At 40.7% G+C, this 21670-nt stretch overlaps 1 protein-coding gene across 1 annotated transcript; it reads right to left on the bottom strand.

Annotated features, from left to right (window-relative positions):
• Nucleotides 1–374: 374 nt before the first annotated feature.
• On the bottom strand, nucleotides 375–18853 carry CYB5A (cytochrome b5 type A). Its single transcript, XM_079984867.1, has 5 exons — nucleotides 18558–18853; nucleotides 7842–7970; nucleotides 6156–6185; nucleotides 4121–4155; nucleotides 375–2305 (listed from the first exon to the last, which is right to left on the bottom strand). The coding sequence occupies exons 1-5, from the start codon at nucleotides 18714–18716 to the stop codon at nucleotides 2227–2229; spliced, it is 432 nt and encodes a 143-aa protein (XP_079840993.1). The 5' UTR covers nucleotides 18717–18853; the 3' UTR covers nucleotides 375–2226.
• Between the last annotated feature and the right edge of the window lie 2817 nt (nucleotides 18854–21670).

The raw sequence follows: 21670 nt of genomic DNA, 5'->3' as shown, positions 1-21670 counted from the left end.
ATTAAAAGTGGAAGCACTAGTTTGTACAAGGGGAGAGTTCAGTTGCCTGTGGGTATGCTCAGAGAGGCTTTCACTCAGCAAGGCTATGAATGGTGTTCCTATATGATCAGCTTAGAAATATTAATCCCCTGTGATCGCTATTAAAAAGAAATTTTCTAGATTTTGGTAGAGAAAGCACTTCCACAAAACATTTGTTAGTACAGATCTAGATATGCATTGTTAGGCCAATTCAATATTATTTCGGAGTCATAAAGCAGTTGCTTTAACTACAGTTCATATTTCTTTATGACCCATTCAACTACTACATTACTATCAACTGAGCTTGAGGGTGGATGGATGGTACAACTTGGTGATAAAGGAAAACAACAACAAAGAAGTAAACATTTCAGTTTATTCCAGAGTATCTTCTATGTGACCAATGCAAATGTTGTTAGCAAGTGACATACACACAGGTAAGAAAAACAAAAATGGGCACATGATGCAAACTACCCTTATTTCATCAAAATAAACAGGCACAGGCAGGTCACATATGTTTTTACATATATTCCGCAGGACATGGGAATCACACAGAAATCAGAGACAGGTATCAAGTTAATTAAGGATAATTAAGCAAGATGATTAAGAGTTGCACAATTATGTGGATTCTGATTAAAATAGCTCTACTATTTCATTTAGACTTAGAAAATTTACACAGGCAGTGGAAAATCAAAGACAGGGCCCACATTCAACTAACTAATCTAACCAGTGGAAACCCATGCAAGGACTTCCGCAAGCACAACGGGGCTCCCCACCCCAATTTGCATTGCCCCTCCGAAATAGTGTGGGGTAGGGGGAGGAGAGAGTAGATCATTCCTTCAGGCAAGCTATGTGGAATTCCTCCCTGGATGTTTTCTCCCTCTCTTGCTCCTTTAACAAAATTTCAGGTCGGCCAGGCAATGGGTTGCCTCCAATGCTGCATGTGGAGTTTTACTCCTACAACAGGATTTCCCTTTCATGAATCCTTAAAATTTGCTCTGCAGGGTCTGCCAACCCCATGGAGCAAATTTTGAGGGTGCACAGGGGGCTGCAAGGGACAGTAGAGGGGAAAGTTCCATTGTGTGAGTGGCAATCTGTTGCCGATCAGCAGCATTTAGTACAGCCCAATATATTTTGTCACCATAGGACAGGAGCGTTGAGCCAGAGATCCCACTTTGCAAGCAGAACACACTTTCACACAGTTTTTTGGGGGGCGGGGTGGAGAAGAGAACTGGTCTGATTTGTTCTGTTAACATTTTGAATCAAGTTTGAAGGCCTGCTGATTGTGGGGCTGGAACTGGCCATGCGACCTAGTGGAATCTTTGGAGCCATGGAAATACCTTAATTTTCCCGTGTATAAGACGACCCCTATTTTTGGAGACTCCAAATTGAGGAAATGGTTTATGCCCAGAGTTGTTGAGCTTTGAGAACCGCTGACAATTGCACGCATCAACAAAGCGAACAATTGTCTGTCCACCAGTTGCATGCCCAATTGCCGCAGCAGCCAATTGCCAGCAGACCTTGCTGCAGTCAACAATTGCGCATCCAACATCTGAATCATCTGTGTATTAGACGACCCCCATATTTAAACATTTTTTAAAAATAAAAACAACTCGTCTTATACACGGGAAAATACGGTGTTTTAAATTGAAAAAATATACATATGCCTTGTCTCATTTCCTTAACAAAAACTTACTATGACTTTTCGGGGGGGGGGGAGAAAATATACAAATTATACCTATGAAACTGATGGAAAGTGGGTCCTTGCATTAGAAAATTCTAAATGAAGGCAAAAAAAATGGAAGGAATTTGCATAGACACAACCTCTGCTAATTTTTTTAGCAAAAGAAGTCCAAACAACTCATTGAAAGCCCAGACAAGCCTTAAGCCTTAGTGTCCTTGTATCATACTGATAACATAGATAAAATCAGTGGTCTTATTCTTAAGAAACGTTGTGATAATATCAGATAGTTAATTGATGAACATTATGATATAAAAGAGACCTCTGAATTTTTAGCACTTAAAAACAGTTACATAAAAGGCAGAGTTAAAAAGTGCATTGCTGAAGCAACCTATTTTGGCTTTCTGGGAAAGAGTAGGATGGAATTTGAAAGTTGTTCTCAGATACTGTCTTGATGTGAAGATTCAGATGCATTTTTTGGTTCTCTTTCCCAAAACAGTCTGTTCCATTATAGCTTCTCAATATGTTGATTACTCCATCATGTAGAAACGGTACATTAGAGCCACAATAATTGCTGCTATAGCTGGAATCACCCAGTTGGACCATGTGCTAGAAGAAACAGAAAGTTACTTTGATACATTCTGATATATCAGAATGCAGACAAACCAAAAACTTAGACTAGAATGGCAATGCTTTAAAGAATACATGGTCAGATATTGTTCCATAAAGAATATGTTGATATGTTTAGATTAAAGGAGTAAAGTGGAAAGAACAACATTATCTAGGAATGTTATAAAGATATAAAAATCCCAAATCTAAAGAGTGCAATGATTATATCGAACTTAAACAATAAGGAAGTCGTGGTGTGGTGGTGGGAAGGGATTGGGGGCGGGAAGGATTTATGTTTGTGTAAATAATAGTGTATTTTTGTGTGTTTTCGTTTGGGTAGGATATACGGTGTTGGTTTTTTTGCTCTTTTTGTATTTAAAAAACTCAATAAATATAAATAAAATAAAATAGAATAAAGTTACTTTGATACAAATATCCATTAGCTTTTATATGATGGACTTTAGAAAAACTGAACTTTTGGTTAAGGCTTTATCCTAGGTCTGACAGCAGCAGATCATAAACACTTTGAAGTGAAATACAATGGATAATATAGTTAAGCCAACTAAGTAAAGGTTGTATATGATTTTCGGCAAACTATAATGAAGATTTAGTCACATTGAGCTAAGATAGAGATGAGGAATTTGTGGCCCTCCAGTTATTGCTGGATTCCTAACTCCCATCAGCACCAGCCAATATGGTCAACTTATCAAGGATGTTGGCAGCTTGAGGCCACAGGTTTCCTCATATTAATGACCTGGACAAAGGAATATTTTTCTGAACTACTGGTGGAAATGCAAGCAAATATATAGCTGGATTGAAGACTTTAGGACAAAAGCCTGAGACCAAAATGAACTTTTTATCCAGAAGGTCGACTGAATTAGTTAGATACGTAAGTTTTTTAAAAACATTTGTTAGGAAATGTAATCCTGAAGTAAGAGTGAAAAAAGCAAATATAATGTAAACATTTTCAAAATATGTGGCCTTCCAAATGCAACCTAAGATTCCCAAGACCCAAGCACTGGAAAGTTTCTACAAGTCTGTTAGAGACAGTGGGCTTGAAGCAGTGAAGCAGGCACCAGAAGGCAAGCTATACATTTTATATAAACAAATAAATGTGCCAGATCCAGAGTTAGGGTGCTCTTTCAATAAACACAATGTGGCCTAGTCGTGTTAAATAAACAATTACACACATGCAAGCATTAGTCTTCAAATATGACCCCATTTCCAATTGTCTTCAGATTTTTAATGTATATATTAATGTTTTCTAATGATTTTTCCCTGTTTTTAGCTATTCTTGTTTTTATCTGTAAGCCAAAAAAGCAGGGTAATAAAAATAATAAAAATAATAATAGCATCATGAGAAAGTAACAAAATTACTTAGTAAAGGTAAACGCCAACACAGAGCAAGCAAACTTCCACTTGCATAACATGGCCTCTCTTTCCTCACCCCCTTGCTCCTCAAAATCTTGTCATTAGGGTTGGGTGACATCGCCTCCAAGCAGATTTTGCGGGGGCATGGGAAACGGGGAGGAGAGAAACCAGAATTCCACTGAGTGAGTCAATTTATTTTTCACAAGCAGTGAACGTCACTGGATGTCAACCTATCTGAATACCCAGTGCTTTTTTTTCCAGGGGGAACTCAAGGGTACACAGTACTGGCACCTCTTTTTGTTTTGTTTTGTTAAAAATTGTGACACCTACTGTAATAATTTCACGGTGAGTACCGGCACATATTTTCCTAGGAAAAAAGCACTGTGAATACCATTTTTTAAAAGAAAAACAGTATTGGCTTGTTAAATGAAGGCCATACAATACCTGGAATTAGAATCAAGAGTGGTAATGTAAGGTTCCTGAAAAACAAAGCAATACATTAGTTAGACTTAAGTGGTCTCTCCTGCCCATCCTCCTTGTCACAAAGGTAACTCATGCCAATTACTGACATGGAGTGTTCACCTACTGTTTCCTCAGATGTCCTCTGATATGGTGTAACCTTTCACACCTAACCTTTCATCATGATCATTAGCCGTCTGTGCTCACTTGCTGCTACGGCAGTATATGCTACATTCCCTGAATTTTGGAAATGACTTCTTGTTGCCATGCAAAAAACCCACCATGTTCTGGTTTAAAAGTCAACACCTAAAATACAGCAGCTAGACAATAAATGGCTGGGCTCATTGCAACATCTTACAACCCACAAGGACACTTTTCAGCCTTGGGAATATATCAGTGTGTCCCTCACTTAAATCTTGCCACACAATTTATCCACAATTAAATTTCATACAATTAACCTTCTAGATCCTTTGTTATTCTTGCAGCATTTGTGGAAGATAAGCTAATTGCAATCTCCACGTTCAGAGACGGAAATGCCTATGGAAAACACATGCTGCACAAATGGGAGGGAATTAATTCTTAGAGTCTCTTAAGTATTTGACTGCCCACCACTCGGGGGGAAATGATGGACTTGGTGGATCTTCAAGCCTGATCCAGAAGGGCAGTTCTTGCACCCTCTTAACAGTTTCTGCGATGCAGAAAGATTTGGAGAGACTTTCCACTCAGCTCACATTTGAACTGCTTATCTGTCAAGGCCTGACAAAGTACCCTGATAGCAGAACAGAACTGCTGAAAAATCTTCAGACGTAAACCATATCAGCATTCTCTGCATCATCACCTTTCATGGACCGTAGGAAGCTCCCTTATTATATACAGTCAAAATCATGGTCTACCTAACTCTATTTTAACCAAACTGACTAGCAGGGATTCTCCACGATTTCAGATTCCAGTCCTCATGATTCTGAATAAAGGGGCTAATATAATAGTGAGATAGGAGACTGCCGTCTACCACATCAGACTAACTCAGGGTTTCAAGGCAGGGGACATTCCCTGGAGAGCCACTGCCATTCAATGTGAACAATACTGAGTTAGATGGCATCTACTTTTTTCTTCTTCAGTGTGCACAACATAGCACTTGAGTCTCATGGGTCAGATCTCTACTTTTGAAGAATGTCAGCTGTTGTTCAGTATTGGTGAGCATTAGAATACTTTGCAATATTGAACAGCATTATTTTCATATCTGAAAAAGCTTTCAAGTAAGAATTCCTGACTCAAACTCCTTTTTCAGTACTAAAAGCTGGACCAGATGTGCCTTTCTGTGCACAGAAGGGGTTGTATTAAAAGCATCGCTAAGGGGAGGGTGTTCCATCAGCACAATTGTTTATCCTTCTGCAGCAAAAAAGTTCTTCCCCTCTCCTTCCTCCACATGCCCCTTAAATCTGCCCTGAGGGTTTGCCCAACCCTTCGAAGTAGAATTGGGGGTGGGAGGGGCATGGAGGAGGGAAAGCCCGGAATTATTTAGTTGAACCACCCAAGGTGCCTTCTTGTTCAAGGAAGGATTGCTGTATGCCTCGTGCTAGAATGTTGCTTGAGGAGAGTGAATTCAGATGTTCTTCCACTTCTGCAAAGACTTCTACTAGTGCATAGCCTTTTGCACAATCAGAAACATGAGAATGGCTGCAGAACCTTCTTAGCGCACACTGTGTGAAGCCTTACATCAGCTGGTTCTAGGCTACTTAGCATGCTTAAGATTTTGTAGACCTGTTCCCCATAAACCTAAGACCACCCTCGCATAAAGTCCAGTCTCATATTTCCCACTATGGCACAGTAGATGCTGCTGGGAATCCCACAAGCAGGACACAAGAGCAACAGCACCCTGCTTGCTGTTCTTCCCAAGCTGATACAGAAAGGAGCAACAGATGTTTAACATTAGTTAAAGTCCCTGCCAGCACTGCATGTAACACAGATCACTGCCGCCAAACATTAACATGGTGGGATGGCTTTAAAGTGGAATGCTTACCGTTGGTTTCTGAACTTTTTTCCAGTCATCCTGCAACACAAAAACAGTGATAAGCAACACAATGTAGAATGCCCCAAAATACCAAAAGTTATTTATACATGTAAAACTAGTATAGTAAATTTCACCCTGTTGATTAGTGAATATATGGATACACATACATTCTAAAAGCATTTCGCAACCTATCTTCTTTGTAGTATTTGCTGATAATTATCAACATGCTTCCTTATCCAATTCTATTCTACCAAACTTATTTTGAGTTTGCCTCCAGAAAAGTTGTTCCACATTATCTCCACATGAGATAAACATTACTGTAGCTTGATTAAATGCTCCCTGGTAGCACACGAGCTACTTTCAAGTCCTCCAGCATAACAGATCTTTTAGCATAACAGAACAGTTAAGTGTGGGTGGAAGACTTTTAAAAAAGCAAAGGAAACAAAATTATTAAAAATAAATCTTGCTGCAATGTTTTGATGCCAAAATCAGTTTTCTACAAAGCTTCTAATGCCTTTTAGACACAGGGGTGTTATGAAACAGGAGGAACTGTTTGGCTCTTTTGAAAAAGTGGACTTTGTAACTGCATCTTGATTCCAGTACTAAAGTCATGAAGGTACTTTTGCATGGAACACAGCAAGTATTAGTGCACTTTGAACACCCATTACAGTAGTTTATCACATGCTAAACAAAAGCAAATTTCTTCATGTACCAGCTCCAGAAATATCAAACGCACCAACCTAAACTTTAGTCTGGTAACTGCATGAAGAGGCTCGATTTAGAGACGTAACCTCAAAACCCCATACCGCTGTGTATCCTACTAAATATGATGAAAGGGAAGAATGCAGGAAGTGCCATGCAGACATACCTGGCAGAAATAGCTTGGCAACATTACTAATTCTCTGCACAAAACGCATAAATGATCCTGAACATTCCCTAGGTCCTCTGTTAAGTGTCAGAGGACTTGGGTAGAGTTTGTCCTTTACCCAACCAAAAGAGACAGCACCTTTGTGCGTGCATGCATGCATATGCACACACACACACACACTGGCAACTTCTCTGATGTGCAGAGAATTTTGGAAACTGAAGACTGTTTCAGTTAGTGCTAGAATTTAATTAACAGCCATCAGGATAAATCCTGTGGTTAGCTACAGGAACTGCATTGGTGGGATCTTAGCAAAGAGTAATTGGTTCAGATATAACATTAAGTGTTGTTGAAGGACATACATTTGTTGTCCTGGACTCAAATGTCTTGCAGTGCAGCAAATGTGTGTTCAGATCAGTCTCTTCTAAATCACAAGCTTGTTTTTAAACTTCTACTGCCACTGCCAATTTATTGCTATGTTTTACTTATTTTGCTTCTTAACTGTTATTTATTTCTCACTTTCCCAATCCATCCTGAACACAGGAACCAACTATTTTAAAACAAAAAACCTAAAACCTAAAAAATAGCTTAGAACTTGCAGAGAAGCACTAATAAATTGTACACTGAAAAAAGTCATCAACTGATGGGAGGAGGTACTGATAACCTGCTTTACTGCACAAACATTTTTAATCCCAAATTACAAAGTTACAACTTGACACAGAACACTGCATCACAGCATCCAATTTGATATGTTCATTACGGTTTTAAAAATATGGAGAAATATACAGGTAAAAGAAAGCACACGTTCTGTACATGGAAAGTGCACTTACTGGATGAAGTTCTCCTATAATGAATGTATCCGACAATGTTCTGGCATCTGTGGAATGGCCAACATCTTCAAAACTTTCTGTAGCATCTCCTCCCGCTTGTTCCCTTAGAACCTCTTCACCACCTGGATGCTGTAAGAAAACAACACATGAATAAGTATCCATGAACTTTACAAATAGTTTTTTAAAGCTTTCTGTCCCAATAGGTATCAGTACATCTTAAAGCTGTCAATTTCACAAATGGAGCTGCGGAAGATTGCATGCTCAATAAGGAATCTTGTAGTACCTTAAAAACTAACAAATGTATTATGGCATGAGTTTTCATGCATTGTCCACTTCATTAGATGCACAAAATGTTGACCTGTGCCGCTGAAAGTACACTTCTAAGCCAAACTGGCTGCCAATCACTATCAATGAATGACCCTAAATTCTAATATTAGATGCATAACAAGTGTGCATATGGTTCTTGTTTTTTGGAAAAGTCGAGCACACAGAAGAACACTATTTTGCCCAGCAACTACCATCAGTATTGTAGATATTGTAGACACAAGGAAAATACCACTAGAATATATCTGTGCCTGTGATTAAAACAAAGTTCAATCATCCAGCCTTATACTGTCCTTCATAAAAATGTATTTTTAATTGTTGGTTGGTTTATGTCTTACAACTGCAATATTTACAGCAGCTTCTGATCAAGTTCCCCAAAGATGGGTCTTGTTCCTTTGAAACACAGGTTAGGACTGGCTACCTTGAAGCCTCACTTTCGCCCATATCAGTCTAATGGCACTTTAATAAGTTTTCACAGCCCTGCTGCCATCAGCATGCTTGTCAGTAAAACCAAACCAAATAGGCTGGCAAGCCACCATATTTGTGTAACTCCATTCCAGTTAGGAACAGGCAGGTCCCAACTGTGTAGGTGCTTCTGTGGGCATTAAAACTGATTTGTAACTGCATTTTCATAATCTGAAGAATTTAAAATATCAAGCTGCAGTTTCTGTAGTGCTGCTCTGTCATTTTATAGTTTTATCAGGCTGTTATGTTTTAAATGTCTTAAAATTAACTTACCTAGTAATGATTGTTGTTGATTGATTGTGCTGTGGTTGTGAATGTTGTGTGTGTGTGTGTGTGTGTGTGCGCGCACACACACACACACACACACAGAGCCATGTGTAGGGGAAAGCTTTCCTAAAAGGCAGGGTTTAAAAAACACACCATTAAATAAATATGCACTCTCTTTCTCTCTGGCACTCCCACTGTGAAGTTTGACCCAGCCTCCCCCACTGGCAGTGGGCCCTCTGCCAGTGCAGAAGTCCAATCTGCCTGTGTTTAACTCATTCTTATTGCATAAAAGGGGATGAGTGAAGTTCTTAATCCACGTTATATGATCCTGTAAATGCTGCTCCACCTAAGTACTATAACATTCATTATATAAAAATAAAGATGTTTTTAACCCTCAGAGCACTTCATACGAGTCAGGCATCTGAAGCACTTGTTTAGCCAAGATCTTATTCCAGAATTAATTTCACACATAACTGACACTGCAGCTCTTAAATCAAAGAGCAGTTGAAAACACTAACAAAACCAAACCACATTTCCTAGTCTTGTCATTTCAGGACTTCGAGAGAAATGGGAAGGAAAGCAGATATGCAAGGCAGTGAACATATAGGCAACTTTCTCAATTTCCCCATATCAAACCATTCAAAAGAAACCACTCCTGTCTAGAGATGCCCTGGCAACATTCTAAAAAAACACACATAGGTATTATTTATTGCCTAAAAGTGATAAACTTGTAAAAGTTTCCAAGTTTCTTTGTGTAAAAAAAATAATTGGGTGAAGAAAGTGCACAGTGCTTATGCACAGTGACTAAGCAAAATGGGGCAAAAAGTTACACAAGTGTGTAGAGCAAAGATTACATGTGGCCGTCAATCCCCAAAAGGTTAAGGAAGTGCATGCTGGAGAGAGATTATGCAAGTCAAAGCGAACGTGCAAATATGAATGACAAAATCCTGCCCTTGAATCAGTACTGATAACTATCCAAGCAAAGGAGTAGAGCAAAGGTCTTGAACGACGCTGAAGCTGATTGCTGTGAGATTTACAGAGCATTCAGCAAACTGAATCCAGAAAACAGGTTGAACAACAAATCGTAATTTACACAACTCTTCAGAGATGATGAGGCCAAACTCCTATTAGTACATCTATACTGAAAGAAAGGTGAATAGCTGCAATGAAATGTCATTTCATGAAGTGATCCATTTTTTAATGGAGCATGAACTGAAGAGAGAAAGCTTCCTGTTCTGAATTGTAAGGCACAGAGCAATATTAAAAATACTGAAAAGGAGAAATATGATCAGATTTAAAACAGTTTTCCCTTTGACAGCACAAGACGCATTCACCTGGGTAATCTTTAGGAGAGTCCACAAGTAAAGATGCAAAAATATACTGTGCTGTCAAATGCTACTGGCTGGCCACTGTAAGAAGAGAATGCCGGAATCTGTGGCCCATGGGCCTGATCCAGTGGCCTCTTTATATGTTCTTCTGAACTGAGAGAAGATATCAAAGTCACAAACCAAGACCCCAACATTCTTTAGTACAAAGAACTGTACTAAGGTTTGGACCTGTGTCTCCTTAGATGATTTGTACTGATAAAGATTATATATATTGTAGATAACCTGCGGAATAGCTACATATTTTCCATGGAGAAAAAGCAGTGAAGTAAAAGCAAAAACACCCCACCAGACTCTTATATGTGTAAATCTTTCCAGGTGTAGAAACGATGTTTTGGTTTCTTATCTCTTCAAAATATTCACATACCTGCTACACCTTAGAATTAAAAGTATTCACTAGATACACATGGAAAGATAAGAAACTTATTTCTGTTTGGATGATAAATGGCTTCTTTCAGCAATTAACACAAATGTGAGCTCTGTTCACTTCATTCCACACTAGACAATAGCACCACTGGAAGCAACAGTAGAAAAAGCAGGTGAAGGAAATAGCAGCACAAAGACACTCCCTTGACACACAAATACCACGTTCTCAAAAATACCACCATTCTACACATTTTAAACCCAAGCAGAAGCAGCCTCTAGGGCACAGGTAGCCAACTTGGTGCCCTCCAGCAGTTGTGGATTACAACTCCCTTTGGGCCCACCAGCATGGTCAATCATCAGGGATGAAGGGGGTTGTAGGCAACCTTTTGAAGGCCACAGGTTAGCCATCCTAATTCTTGTGGTTGCCTAATACAGATTATTCAAAAAGCAGCTGTGTATGTGGGACAATTCACAAATAAAAGATTGTAAAATATCTTAAGCACAGTGATACCTTGGTTCTCAAACAGCTTAGTTGTCGAACAAATAGGCTCCTGAACAATGCAAACTGGGAAGTAAGTGTTCTGGGAAGCTGAACATCCGACGCGGCTTCCGCTTGAGTGCAGGAAGCTCCTGCAGCCAATCAGAAGCTGCACCTTGGTTTTCGAACAGTTTCGGGAGTCGAACGGACTCCTGGAATGGATTAAGTTCAAGAACCAAGGTACCACTGTATACAACTAAAATATCAAGGTTGTAAGTGTAACAAATAAACGAGTGACTTTCGCAAAGTCTTATTACTACACAAACAGTTTTTCCTTCTCTTTCTTTTTTCAAAGCATACTAGATACTCTTCTCCCAAAACATACAAACTACCTTTTAACGCATTAAACTTGTGAGGAGAGGGAAAAGTCTGATACATAGCTCTTAAAATCCTGGCTGCATACACACAAGTACCTTTTATGAGAGCCACAAGTGCAAAAAAATGCAATGATGCTGCACAAGTCTGCAAGCCAGCACTCATACTTTACAACACTGCTGTAGCAGTTGTTTTTAAATGTTAGATCTTAGCCTACAAGTTCATATGTCAGAGCAGTGAGAGATCACAGTTCCCTGCTCCTGTTACCCAAAAGCAGAATAGTTCCCCAAAAGCTGGAGTTTTTCCATCAGCATCATAGATACCAGTTGACTTTCACAGGCTTTAATGACAACCAAATTTCTTTTTATTTGCTTTCTGTGTAAAATGTTCTAAGTTTATCCAAGAGTGCTAATGTACATCCAATGGGTTTACACTTCCCACAAGAATTGGGAGTGGTCTTGTAAGTCATACCCAGGTCAAAGACCAAATTTGTAAAGTGGGTACCTTAAATAAATAAATAAAAGACACATTAATAGGAGGAACCATGAAGCACTTGCACAGTTTGCAAGTCTTGACTGCAGCCTGCAGGGACTTCTAGAGTTGTTTGAGTATGAACTGAGAGCTGCCTTTCAAATGTAGCAACCAGCCGTGTGATATCAGGGTAATTTCAGTTTCATATAAACTTTGCTCAAGTTGAACCTGCCTGTCTCAGCTTGTTCACTTTCTTTGTGAAATATAAATATGTTCCTTACATCACAAATGAAGATCTTATGTTGCTGAAATACAGTGTAATGGGCTGTCTGAATCAGGTGGAGGATTGGCCAAGGACCCGGGAAAAGGCTCCAGCGGGATGTGGAAACCTCTGCCAGATGTCTGCTAGTGAGGACTGGCCGGGGGGGTGGGGGTGGCAGCTTCCTCAATCTTCTCAAGTCTTCTCCATCTCCAAGCTGTGAATTCTGCCTCCCTCTCTGTCCCTGCCTCCTTTTCCTAGCTTGACAGAGCCTCTCTGTGGTGCACTCACTCCAGAGCTGTCAGATACTGGGAGTGGCTCTATCTGCCCAGAGGGGGATGTTTCAGGAGTGCTGGCCACCGCTCAGGAGGCAGAGGCACCTTCCCCATCACCTAAGTAAAGGAGCAATCAAAAGAGAAGGGAACAAAGGGTTCCACCTACCAGGCATAGATAAAGACTGCAGAAACACTTACAGCCTTCAGAGGAGTCCACCCCATTCCTATATACAGGATAGCAAAGGGGTGCAACAGTGACAGTGGTGGATCAACTTCCAAAGCTTTGCCAGCAACAGTACCTACCTTTCTTGTACAGTGGTACCTCAGGTTAAGTACTTAATTCGTTCCGGAGGTCCGTACTTAACCTGAAACTGTTCTTAACCTGAAGCACCACTTTAGCTAATGGGGCCTCCTGCTGCTGCTGCACCACTGGAGCATGATTTCTGTTCTTATCCTGAAGCAAAGTTCTTAACCCGAGGTAATATTTCTGGGTTAGCGGAGTCTGTAACCTGAAGCGTATGTAACCTGAAGTGTATGTAACCTGAGGTACCACTGTTGTGTTAAGCATGTGTATTGCCTGAAGTGCCTTAAGGCAGCAATTTGCATATGTATTGCAGTAATCTAAGAATTAAAGCCTTTCAAAATAACTCTTCCTCCTGTCTTTATTCTTGAGCAACTGGAAGCCAGGACACACAGATCCAGGGGCGGAGGAAGGGGTGTGTGGTCGGTGCGACCCGCCCCAGGTGTCACCACTGAGGGGGTGACAAAATGATGGGTGGCACTCACCGCGGGGCCTGCACAGCACCCGAGCCACGCGTCTGGGAGAGACGCACCCATAGGGGCTTGGGCGCACAGAGGCTCCACGCTGCCCACGCGGTTCACCCGCTGTCCCCCCCCCCCAGCTGTAGGGCGGCTGAGTGGGAGGAGGCAGGCAGACTCTGGAGGCCCTGCGGTGCACCCTGCCCCTATGGGTGACTTGCCCCAACCCTGGGCACACCGCCTCAGGCGCCCGAGCGGCTTCCTCTGCAGCTGCATAGATCTAAAGCATTCTGTTAGGTGCCATCATTAAAAATGAATTCTGCATGCAAGCTGAAATAAAAATGCTTGCTCCAATGGTTTTCAAAGTTCATACTATCAAGAAGCTTTGTGTTCCATATTGAGTAGTCTGGAAGTCTACTTTAGCGTGGGAAACTCTATACAGTCTCAGTTTACACAGGTCTGAAGCCTTTGCTTACCACGCCTAGTTGCTGTCCCATGCACACTAGATGCACCCTAAAACAAAGCATTCATCTGTGGTTACACAATGCAGACCAAGATTAGTCATTTGGAACTGTTCTTTCTGAAGCAAGTTGTCTTCTAATGCCTATTTTCTCAATGAAGAACCTCAAATAAGCTTCTGGGAGAACCAGTTTTTGTAGGAATTGTTTGAGAGTGGTGTATCAGTTAAATCCAACAAAAGAAAACCAATCCCATGGCGGAATGATATTGGGGAACGGCAGAAGCTCAGTGGTAGAGCATCTGCTTTGCACGAAGAAGCTCCCAAATTAAATCACTGCCACTCAGTGAGGACAATCAAGACTTCAATGGACTAATGCTCAGTGTAAGGCAGCTTCCTATGCTCCCCACCCTGTAAAGTCAAAATGTAATATTTATTTTTAAACAAGTGTACAGATACAATGTCATCAAACTCTCTATATAGAGTTATGGGATCCTAGATCTGGGAACACTTTCACAGCCATCTAGGCCAAACCCTTGCTCAAAAGGAGGGCAACCCATCCAGTATCACCCCCCAAAAAAAGTTTGCATGTAAATCAGACCACAGTGCATAAAAAGCACAAAGAAACTGAACATAACCACGTGCTACAGTTAGTTCAAACTCAGAAGAGAGCACTATGAGTTCCTGCAATACATGTAGAATTGAAGGGAGAAAGGCAGATTAAGACAATACCTATTAAATGCAGATTATCTGTACCCAGCACACCCTAAATCCTGTTCATTCCCAAAAATGAGCTGAGAGGCTTGTTCTGGATGCTGCCAGTTATCAGTGACCAATTAACAATATTAAATCTGCAGGTGCCTAGTGTTGGTACTGAAGTTACGCAACAGGCTAACCAGGGAACATCCTTGGAAAAGATTTGTTAATATCAGATGAAGGTGATGGAATACATGGAACTGGCTGAGATGACTGGCAGAATCCAGGACCAAGGAGAAGAGTCGGTGGAAGAAGATTGGAAAAAAATTAAAGTTTATCTTCAAAAATATTGTAAAATTAAGGATTGTTAGAAAGATGTTGGGAAAAGAAAATTATGTGGTTTTGGCAGAAATGACATAAAGGATTAAGTAAACATGAATTGGTGAAAGAGAGAACGTAAAATTATAGTATATTAAGACAAATTATTAAGATAAAAACAAGGTTGGAAGGATTTGCTGAAATAATAATTTGAATTAGAATACAAAAATGGGAGGTGTGAGGAGGTCAAGGAAATAAGTAAAGGAAAGAAAGCTATGTAAAGGTTCGATTTGTTCTTTTTTTAATTGATTGTATTTTTTCTGTCTTTTTTATTTTTTTAACCTTTAAAATTTGAATAAATATTATTTTTTTAAAAAAAGGAAAAGATTTGTTAATATCACTACCTTTTAAATATAGCTAATTTGAGAAGGGTTGGGGGGTGGTCTGACCATTTTAGTTTCTTTTTTAAGACTCTTGCTCTCCTATTATTTTATGTGCTTAGTTATGATAGAGAAAAAAGTTTATCCACATATTTAACTATAAGTTTTAATGGCAGTAGAGGCAGCTGCCAGATTTCCTTCTTCAAAAATTCAACCTTTCACTCTTCAACCCTTCTGTCAGTATAGAGACATTAAAACAAAATGTGGTCAGTTTCAACTCAAATATGAAACATAAATAGTCAAGATTAGGTTCTTGCCAAAGGGTGCTCATTTTGTAATTATTGGTGCTGATGGCTTATTGATCGCAGGGGTCAGAAGAGTTCCTGGTATTGCAACCTGGTAGGTGAAAGGGTGAGCAAACAAGTTTGTCCTCATTTACATTTGAGACTTGAAACAGTATTCCCCCCACTAAAACAGGAGCTCTCACATGCCTATCAGATGCCTTGGCACAACTACCCAACTAGACTATCATTCCACAGCAAATTTCAGTGGTGAGCACTGAGAGGAATGGACTCAAAAGGGCCCCAATGAGAAACAAGGTGCCAGCATGCTTAGGGGGCAGAAGCACACCAAATAGTTTTCACCCTTCATTTTTAAAAACTATGTTAAAAAAACTAAGAATGCTAAATGGAAAATAAGCTCAGTCAGTAAACACACAATGTTGACTGCCAGCTGTAAAATAAAATTGATAACAGCAGGTGCGAAGGAATGAATGGGGATCTTGCATTGAAGAGCCCAACATTGGGACACATTTTCAAATGTAAGAAACTGTTATGGGCACCACAAAATACTCATTTCACTGAAGAAAAATGGGTATTGGAATCCCCTCCGCAAGACAAAATACCTACGTACCCCAAAACATAAAATACAACCCCAAACAAGGAACCCCACAGTATGTAACGAAAGAGAAGTCAAAACCCCTTGTTTTTCTTAACAATTAAAAAACTGGAAGGGGCAGTGGGCCCTGGCAGATCCATCTATGGTGCCCATGGGTGCCATGTTGGGGACCTTTGGCCTATAATGCTCTGGAGAAGGGTAGAACTGGAACAGGCTGAGACCCTAAACAGGAGCATGCCAGTCAGAAGGTGAAGAAACAATGCAGTATTTTGTTACAGGTCCCAATAGTTTACCTACTACTGTAAACAATTTAAACTATAAAGGAAGTTTGCTACAGTTTTCCCAAACCTGAAAAGCTTCCTCATGTTTAGCACAAGTTATCTGCACACAATGTCTGAGGGATGCAATTATGTTTATCTGTGGCAAAAAAAAAAAAATTATTGAAACAACTTTTTTCCTTTTTTGTGATTGAAGTAAGTTTTGTGAGAATATATCTAAAAAGGAGAAAGTGTCTTCATAGCATACTATCTTCAATCAGTTTCTCAGAATAAGCTGATGAAATAAATGGCTACATAAAATCAATTTCACAGGCGAAAGAGCCACCGTTGGCTTTCATGCAATATTGAAACCAAGATATTGCTGTCAGAGAAGAAGATCAGAAATTAGCAAAAAGTTTGCTAGAAGGTTTAAACCATATTTTTATCAGTGCACATGGGTGTACCAAGAAATACAGTCAGCAGATGACACACAGCAGCTCAGTTATTTATAGAATTAAATTTAAATCAACAGTGACAACTGAAAGATCCTAAGCTTCCTTAAGAGCTCCCCAATCCCCTGACTCACAGTCATTTTTTGGGCTGTAATAGTTGTATGGCATGAACCTTAACATCTTCCCTAGCTACAACTAGTAAGCAGGTCTCTGTCAAGGGTGGCTAACCTGTGGCCCTTCAGATGTTATTGGCCTCCAATTCCCAGCAGCTCCAACCAGCCTAGACAACAGCCAAGGATGATCAGAGCTGCTGTTCAGCAACATCTGAAGGCCCAAAAGTTGGTGACCCCTGGTGTATATCAATGCAACGGTTCTGTATGTTTGATGAATGGACCAAGGTACATAGCTGTACCTCCTTGCTATTTAAAACCCACCCAAGATGTGCAGGACTGCAGTGCTGCAGATACTCTTGACACAATCCTTCACTGCAGCCCCCAACATGAATCCTTTGCTTAACATAACTATGCTAGGAAAGTGAAAAAGCGGAGACAGCACTAGCAAAGGGATTCCAATTCAATTCCCACGTTGATGCAATATGATCTTTTCCTCCTTTGGAGAAACAACCCACCCTGTGATATGGTAACATTCCACAAGTGACAACTTCTGGCTAGTCATCCAACCATACTTCTTTCTAAGAAGGCAATGCAAACCACTGGGCAGCAGCAGCAGGACTTAATGGGATGGCAGACACATCTGCAGCCCTGGCAGTTGCACCAGTCAGAGCGGATGTCGGGCCCCTTGCTGTGCCAGTTATCAAGACTGGTGTAGTGAAGAGGCCCAGATTGGGCCCACTGCTGTCACGTGATGGGAAGACAGGCTCAAGATACAGCAGATCTTGTGCCCACCTCTCTCTGCCCCCACAATACCCTGAAGGGTTCTACTGGCTAAAAGATCCAAAACCACTGGGGTTCCCCCAAATCTGTGCAAAATTTATATGTGCTCAGGAGTGTAGCTCACTTTCTCTCTCCCATTATTTCTAGTGGGAAGGAAAATATAGGAAAAGTTGGGGGGAAATGTTAACAGCCCGGAAACAGAAGGACAAATGCATTGTCTGCATTTGGATTCTCCCCACCTTAGGGGAGCAGGAGCGTTATGGATTTCAGAAATAGCACTGTACAGATACACAAGTTCTAAATACAGCACCTTAGAATATACAATAGTTCAGCTCCTTGATGAATAAAGGAGAAAGTGAAGTGAACGTGGGCTGTTTCTAATCAGCTAATTAGTACAAAGATGACATTACTCAACCCTTTATACTTGAACAACTGATGGATGAAGCGTGTCATATTGCTTGCAAGAAATGGCCTGTAAGTATCTGGTTACAACAGTTTCATTGCAAAGCTTGCCATAAATTTGGCAACCTTGCTTTTCCAAGCTATTCCAGTTCCATCTAGCTCATCCCACAATGATAGTGCCTCTTACAAAGTTGCGTTGCTATACAATAAAATAAACGATACAGATGGAATATGTGGTATGTGAGCTGAACTTTCTCATCTTTAAAAGCACTACAGGACCAGAAAGTCACTTCGACGAACAGCAAAAATAACAAAACGCCTACGAAGGAAGCACTTTAACGGAAGCACCTCCTTGCTCTCTGAACGGTCCCCATCTATCTATCCCTCGTCTCAAAACACCCAGAGGAGGAGCTTTTCGCTGAGAGCAAGTTGCCAGCGTGCATGATCGTGCAGAACTACTCGAGCCCCCTTCGTCTCTTCCACGGGACTGAAATCGCCTGCAAGCTCAGCAGCCCCACCTTTCCAGCCCCTTATACTTGCCTCCTCCAGAAACTTTGTGAGGTCATACACACGGTGGTGCAGGATGATCCAGGTGCTTTGGCTGTGATTGTGCTTCTGGATCTCTTCGAGGGTATAATAGCAACCCCGCCACGGCTCCTTTCCAGGCTTGCTGTCGCCGCTAGCATTCACCTTCGCCATCGCCCCAACTCTTAGCTTCGCTTCTCAACCTGGCAGATATTGACCCTCGGGCGCAGCAGCGGAGGGAGATCTCCAACTGGGAACTCTGACCCAGGACAGCCTCGCCTCCTCGCGCACGCGCAGATCGAACCTTTACGCCGCCAGCTCCGTAATCACGAAGCACCGCCCACTTCTCGGCAGGAAGGCGGGGAAAGCTGCCCTAGCTGGCTGCCCATTGGTTGGGATGTGGGACTTAAGAAGCTCGTGGGTTTGTTTGTTTATGTGTTTGTCCTTTCCACAGATTCCAAGAACTCAAGGCGGCGGCTTTCTTTTCTGATAGAAAAAGAGAGCTAGGAAGGGGGAAACCAAAGCACAACATTCACGCTGACATAGGGAAGTAGAGCCAGTCACGCAATGCTGCGAAATGAAGACTAGACTGTTGTTACCTGGATTTCAGCCTTATATAACAAACAACAAAAAATCAATAAACAAAAACATTATATAACAAAAACAAAAAGGAGCCCCTTAGCATCTTACAAAACGTGTTTCTTATTACCGCATTGCTTTCTTGTTTAATTTATTTTATTTCATACAAATTATCATAGAATTTTAAAGTAAGAAGGGACCAAGAGGGTCATCTAGTTCAACCTCCTGCAATGCAGGTATGTTTCGCCCAGCAAATTGTTACGCTTGATTGTAAAAGCAACCCTCAAAGCAGTTTATAAAACAGATAAAACTAAATAATAACATCAACAAGAAACATTAACATTAAAAGAAGAATCAAACAGAATGAAAATAAATAGATTCAAACTCTCATCAACATCAGGGCAGGCTTGCTGAAACTGAAACGCTTTTAGGAAGTGCCTAAAAGAGTACAGTGAGGCGCCTACCAGATGTCAGTAGGCAAGTGCAGCTGCTGCAACCATAAAAGATTGAATTCTCTGAAATGCAGAACCAGTATCATGTGGCACCTGTAAGAAGCGGTTGAGTTGTTATCTGCTTTGGACACCTTATGGAGTTGCAAGATATGAATTCTCTACATCACTGTTTCTCAAACAGTGAGCCAGCCAGGAACCCACCATGGGCCACTTTCAGGTGGGCCACAGTGCCACAGACTGCCCTGCATCTAACAGTGGCATAGCCTTTTGGTTGGACTGATGCCAGTACCAGCAACACTTTATGTTTATGGAAGATAATCTTACTTGGCTACAAGTGATGAGTAGAAACAAAATAAAAAAAATTCCTTCCAGTAGCACCTTAAAGACCAACTAAGTTAGTTCTTGGTATGAGCTTTCGTGTGCATGCACACTTCTTCAGATACACTGAAACAGAAGTCACCAGACCCTTCTATATAGTGAGAAGGTGGGGAGGGGTATTACTCAGAAGGGTGGTGGGATTGAGTGATTGGCAGATAGCTGTGATCACCCAATCCCACCACCCTTCTGAGTAATACCCCTCCCCACCTTCTCACTATATAGAAGGGTCTGGTGACTTCTGTTTCAGTGTATCTGAAGGAGTGTGCATGCACACGAAAGCTCATACCAAGAACTAACTTAGTTGGTCTTTAAGGTGCTACTGGAAGGAATTTTTTTATTTTGTTTTGACTATGGCAGACCAACACGGCTACCTATCTGTATGCTGAGTAGAGGGAGACAAAGAAGGGATGGAAGTGCTTCCTCTGAGGGGAAAGGGCCAGAAGAGATGTTGAAGGAAATTAGAAAATGAGATAAGAAGTTCATATTTATTATGAACAAACAAAGTGGGAATAGAAAGGAAAGGGATAAAAGAAGAAAGCTGTTATAGGAGAAAGAAGTGAAAAGGACCAGGGAGGAGGGATGAAAGAAACTTGCATAGTGGGGTTTGGGGAGCAGGGAGAATAGGGTACGAATTGGAGAATGGGAGAATAAATTACCAGAGATTTGGTTTTTTTTAAAAAAAAACACCGAGAGGTATGTGGAGGTAGGAAGAGTTAATATAAAAGAATCCATTTAGAGCCTCTGGATCAGCAAATTCTTCCTAAATTGGAGAGTCACAATACCTCACAGCAAATGTTTGCACTTAGTCTGAAAAAAGCTGGGCTACGGAACTCCTTGCTACAAAAAAAAAAGACTATGGCAAAGAATTTACCAATTTCCAAAGATGTATTAGGTATCAGTTGACAGTAGTGTAAGTAATTGCCAGCATATAATGCCAAATTTTATCTCCAACTGCCACCATATTGACTGGTTCAGTCCCAGTACCACATTTTGTAACTAGTGGGCCTCATTAATATGCAACCATCTGAAGTGGTTGAATACCCTAGGGTATTAAGCCTGAGAATCTATGTTCTTGACAGATACATATGTCCACTTGGGAAACAATGGTGTAACTCAAACACTATTTTAAAGACTTGTTTTCCCTCAGCCAGACTTAGGTTGGCTTTAGACAGTAGCACCCCTGCTGCTCAAGAGTTTGGATCTCGTATAAATTTACATCAGCTTAATTTACACCAGTTTGCTTTACACCAGCTTCTTGTACATAAGATTGCTCACTAGCACTGTTTCAGCAGTTGCAATTGAATTAAATAGGCTCCGGTTTATAAAGGTTTCTAACTTTATATCATAGTCATTTGTTTTTAATGTGCTGCAAGATTCTTGGCAGTTTTTCTATTCTAGAGCCTTATTTACCTATTCAAGACTATGTCAGTTCAAAACTGTTAAATATTTCACAACTGAGCAGGTATGAAATCTGATGTGAACTCCATTAGTCTCTAACAAAGTTCCCTTGGATTAAAAACTGCTTCAGTAACAGTATAATGCTATATAGGTCTACTGTTTTCAAAGGGGCTTATTCCCAGTTGAGTGGATACAGTATATGATTGCTGTCTAAAACATTCAGGTGTTTAGTTTAAAAACCAAAAACAAGTTTGGCTGAAAAACCAAAAGGAAGATGATTTTCTAAAATATGCAGAGATCTGTATGCTTACCATAGTGTTC

The sequence above is a fragment of the Podarcis cretensis genome (assembly GCF_951804945.1).
Source record: "Podarcis cretensis genome assembly, chromosome: 7".
Lineage (NCBI taxonomy): Eukaryota > Metazoa > Chordata > Lepidosauria > Squamata > Lacertidae > Podarcis > Podarcis cretensis.
Note: the sequence above shows the minus strand (reverse complement) of the source record. Positions and strands in the feature narration are given on the sequence as shown.